This window comes from Hemibagrus wyckioides, linkage group LG15 (genome assembly GCF_019097595.1).
Source record: "Hemibagrus wyckioides isolate EC202008001 linkage group LG15, SWU_Hwy_1.0, whole genome shotgun sequence".
NCBI lineage: Eukaryota > Metazoa > Chordata > Actinopteri > Siluriformes > Bagridae > Hemibagrus > Hemibagrus wyckioides.
The window spans coordinates 23,917,191-23,921,791 of record NC_080724.1 but is presented as its reverse complement, the minus strand read 5'-3'; the positions used below and the strand labels follow the sequence as shown (position 1 = coordinate 23,921,791).

Sequence of the window (4,601 nt, the reverse complement as noted above, 5' to 3'; positions counted from 1 at the left end):
TGTGTGTGTGTGTGTGTGTGTGTGTGTGTCATGACCACACTGCAGCACAAAACAGCCAAAAAATAAATCATTAACCAGAAAGTCAGTGTATTCAGATAAAACTCCTCACGTGACGTGTCTACTTCATGACCTTTCCTACATTCCAGGTGATTTCCTGCATGTGATTTATGTTACTGCTCCAGATGTTCACTGTCTATAACAAACACACACACACACACACACACACTCTCTTCTCCCCGCAGGTTTTTTCGAAACACTCCCACGTCACTGCAGTCACTGCTCTGCTGTTAGATTAGAATGGCTTTCAACACACCCCTATTGACTTCCCCTAATAACTTCCCCTAACGACTCAGTCGTGTGAAATACGAACATCACGTGAGGGACACGCCCAGAATTATGGTGGGAGTGAAGTTTCAGCTCACGCTGGAGCTTCACAGTGAAACAGTTGGGAATTAGTTTTATTTATAGCCTGATCACATGATGTGTGTTTTTATGTTTACTACTTTCTAAAAAAAAAGGGGGAAAAAATACATGACAATCTCACTACACACACACACACACACACACACACACACACACACACACATTATACATATATAATGAAAGGACACCTTGATGATACTCTGCTTTAGTAATGTTAGATGAACATTGATGATTTCTTACATCAGAAATTCTGATAAAGGAAGTGTAGATTAATCACAGGTCTGATTCGGAGGAACAGCTGGATCAGATGGAGCTGATGACATGAATCTGAGCTGATGATGAGAATCTACACTGATGATGTGAGCGAAGCGTCTGCAGCAGAGACGTCAAACCCTGTGGTCATCAATCACCTGACCAGAGAGCCGGAAAGGACAGCGAGAGAATAACACTGGGTTTAAAACTGAACCCTGAGGAACCCTCTGACTTCTGACCACTGATCAGGTCCTGAGTTCACATCCTCTCACTGCCACTGCTGGGCCCCTGAGCATGGCCCCATACCCCTAAACAGAACACTAACCCCTAAACTGAACACTAAACACTAACCCCTAAACTGAACACTAACCCCTAAACTGAACACTAAACACTAACCCCTAAACTGAACACTAAACACTAACCCCTAAACAGAACACTAACCCCTAAACTGAACACTAAACACTAACCCCTAAACTGAACACTAACCCCTAAACTGAACACTAAACACTAACCCCTAAACTGAACACTAAACACTAAACTGAACACTAAACACTAACCCCTAAACAGAACACTAACCCCTAAACAGAACACTAACCCCTAAACTGAACACTAAACACTAACCCCTAAACAGAACACTAACCCCTAAACTGAACACTAAACACTAACCCCTAAACTGAACACTAACCCCTAAACTGAACACTAAACACTAACCCCTAAACTGAACACTAACCCCTAAACTGAACACTAAACACTAACCCCTAAACAGAACACTAACCCCTAAACTGAACACTAAACACTAACCCCTGAACTGAACACTAAACACTAACACCTAAACTGAACACTAACCCCTAAACTGAACACTAAACACTAACCCCTAAACTGAACACTAACCCCTAAACTGAACACTAAACACTAACCCCTAAACAGAACACTAACCCCTAAACTGAACACTAAACACTAACCCCTAAACAGAACACTAACCCCTAAACTGAACACTAAACACTAACCCCTAAACAGAACACTAACCCCTAAACTGAACACTAAACACTAACCCCTAAACAGAACACTAACCCCTAAACTGAACACTAAACACTAACCCCTAAACTGAACACTAAACACTAACCCCTAAACTGAACACTAACCCCTAAACTGAACACTAACCACTAAACTGAACACTAAACACTAACCCCTAAACTGAACACTAAACACTAACCCCTAAACTGAACACTAAACACTAACCCCTAAACTGAACACTAAACACTAAACTGAACACTAAACACTAACCCCTAAACTGAACACTAAACACTAACCCCTAAACTGAACACTAAACACTAACCCCTGAACTGAACACTAACCCCTAAACTGAACACATTACAATAATGAACTGATTCAGCCACTATTTTAAATTCAGTAAAAGCTGAGCTGAAGATCAGAGCAGGTTACGAGCGTTAAGATTAAACCTGACCCTAACACACACACACACACACACACACACACACACACACACACACACACACACATATTACATACATCAGTATTGAGACATGAGTTTGGTAAGAGGAAATTGTTACCACAGAACAAGGACAGAGAAGAGGAACCTCTCTCACAACACACACACTGACACACACACACACTTTATTATATTCCAGATTAAAATCTGACTTTAGGATGGAACCTGTGAGATGCTGTGAGAAGATGATGATGATGATGATGAAGAAGAAGAAGAAACAGCTGACCGTCACTGTATACTTTGAGGCACAGAAACAATTCTGACCTCATAAACTTCACTTTCATTCATCAGTTTTATCTCATAACAGTTTACTGACCCACACACTGACCACACACTGCTCAGATATAGACAGAAACATGACGGACTCATAATCAGCTCTTTACACCAGAACATGGAGATTCTCTCTCTCTCTCTCTCTCTCTCTCTCTCTCTCTTTCCTGGGTGCAAAACCTCTTCCTCTCACATCTTCCTCTCAGAACCAGTAAAGTCTTTCGGTCTTTGTGTTAACTACACCTCCTACACCAGGAAACTTTATTTCCACTCGAACCCTCAGAGAACCCTTTCCGAGTCTTACTAAAGCAGGAAAAAGAAATGTGTGTGTTTAAGGTGAGAACTTACCGGCTCTCGCGCTGTTCTGGAAATATAAAATGAGAATAAAGAAAGATCCTGCGCATGTGGCGAGCAGCACGCGCCCCACTCTGGGCTTCACCATCATCACCATATTCTTCATCATCGCAATCCTGGCTTTCATCATCCTCATCATCACAGTTTCGCTGCTCCGGAGGCACGAGGCGCGCGCGCACGGCGGTTCGGTTGGTGCGCAGCGGCGGCGGAGTGCGCGCACGCGGTGTTTAAAGCGCTCGGACCCGCAGCAGCGGAGACGCGACTTCCCATCGGGGCATTCAGAGAGAACCGAGCTCCGACTCGACACTAACTCTAACACTAACTCTTCGCCTCGTTAAGGGTTTCCGGGTCATTTCCAGATCGCGCGCGCGGAAATTCCACGAAACACAATTACGTGGTTTCTGTTTCTCCCGTTATAAAACGTTATAACGACGTCACTCGCTGTTCCACTCTTGCACAACATGGAGGGCATTGTACCAAAGTTTAAACCATGACGTCATCCCTATCCCCGCCCCCCCCCCCCCCCATGTATTCGAATCGCGAACAAATCGACTCTTTTAGAAGTGAGTCGACTCATATCCACAAACGACTTAAAAGCTCAGGACAAAAAAAGCCTAAAGATGTATTTAAATGTAAAGGGTCTGTGTTTATTTACATTTCATTTCAATGTTCACTTTCAACTAAAGTGACGTAATCAGTAAATAAACCCGAGGTCTTTAACTCTGTGGGAATTTATTAAAATTCCCCAAAATATAAAGGAGAAAAGACTGAGATTTAAAACAATCACCTAAAACGAACACAGGCCTGGGTCAACTACTCCAGATTTAATATAATACTGTAACATTAGATAGAGAGAGAGAGAGAGAGAGAGAGAGAGAGACTTCAAACATCTCTTTAATTACCAAAAGTTAAAAAGCACACATCAGTTCAAATAGAGTATTAACAAAACCAAAAACAAAGACAAGACATAGACACATAATTATTAAAAGAAAAACATCAGAAAAGTAATAATAATAAAATAAACATAACTAAATAAATAAGACAAATATATGAAGAAATACAAAGGGGGAAAAGACAAGAGAAAGAAAGAAAGAAAGAAAGAAAGAAAGAAAGAAAGAAAGAAAGAAAGAAAGAAAGAAAGAAAAGAATCAGACATTAAAGTCATTCAGAATGAATTTAGCAAAAACACCAATGACAAACAGAACTGATCGGGAAGCCATCAAGAAAAAACTTGCTTAAATGTCCCAGTGTTCATAATCACTCAGTACTCAGTTCATCCTTTAGCTTAGCATTTGCAAGGGTTCTGTATCCGGACCATAACACCGTCAGGTCTCCAGCTCTTTGTGGTTGTTGAAACACTTCTCTGAGAACAAATTAAACCTGCACACTGGCAAAGTTTAAGAAGATGAAAGTCCAAAGCAATCACTTCCAGGAAAAGTCCACAAGGACCATTAGATTCCAGCAGGAAGATTCCTGTTGGACGTGGAGAGAGTTTCACCATAACAGCAGTCACTTCATCAATGAGGAGTTCCGTCTCTGAAGAGTCCCTCTGCTCTGAGGTTAGAACAGGGAAACCCTGTAGAAGGTCACTTCTGCACTGTTTATCCACCTTTTCAGCAGTGTAGAGGGTCGCGTGAACATCCACAGTTAGTCTGCACATCTCCACTGGGTCAGAAGTAATATGTCCGTTTCTGTCCCTTGGTCTGTGCGTCTTATTTTCATGTGCAGCTTTACACACCGTCCATGTCTCTTTGGCCAGATCACGTTCAGTTATCATGAATTTATGATCAGG

The 4,601-nt window shown here is 41.8% G+C and overlaps 1 protein-coding gene across 2 annotated transcripts in view; it reads right to left on the bottom strand.

The window, feature by feature from the left end:
* The window catches only part of si:ch211-236h17.3 (carbohydrate sulfotransferase 11), a 16,784-nt gene extending 13,503 nt beyond the window's left edge, over positions 1-3,281 (bottom strand). For both annotated transcript variants that reach the window (XM_058409694.1, XM_058409693.1), the window contains exon 1: positions 2,804-3,281. In XM_058409694.1, the coding sequence (XP_058265677.1) occupies positions 2,804-2,948 (145 nt within the window). In that variant the 5' untranslated portion in view covers positions 2,949-3,281. The remainder of the gene's footprint in view (positions 1-2,803) is intronic.
* Between the last annotated feature and the right edge of the window lie 1,320 nt (positions 3,282-4,601).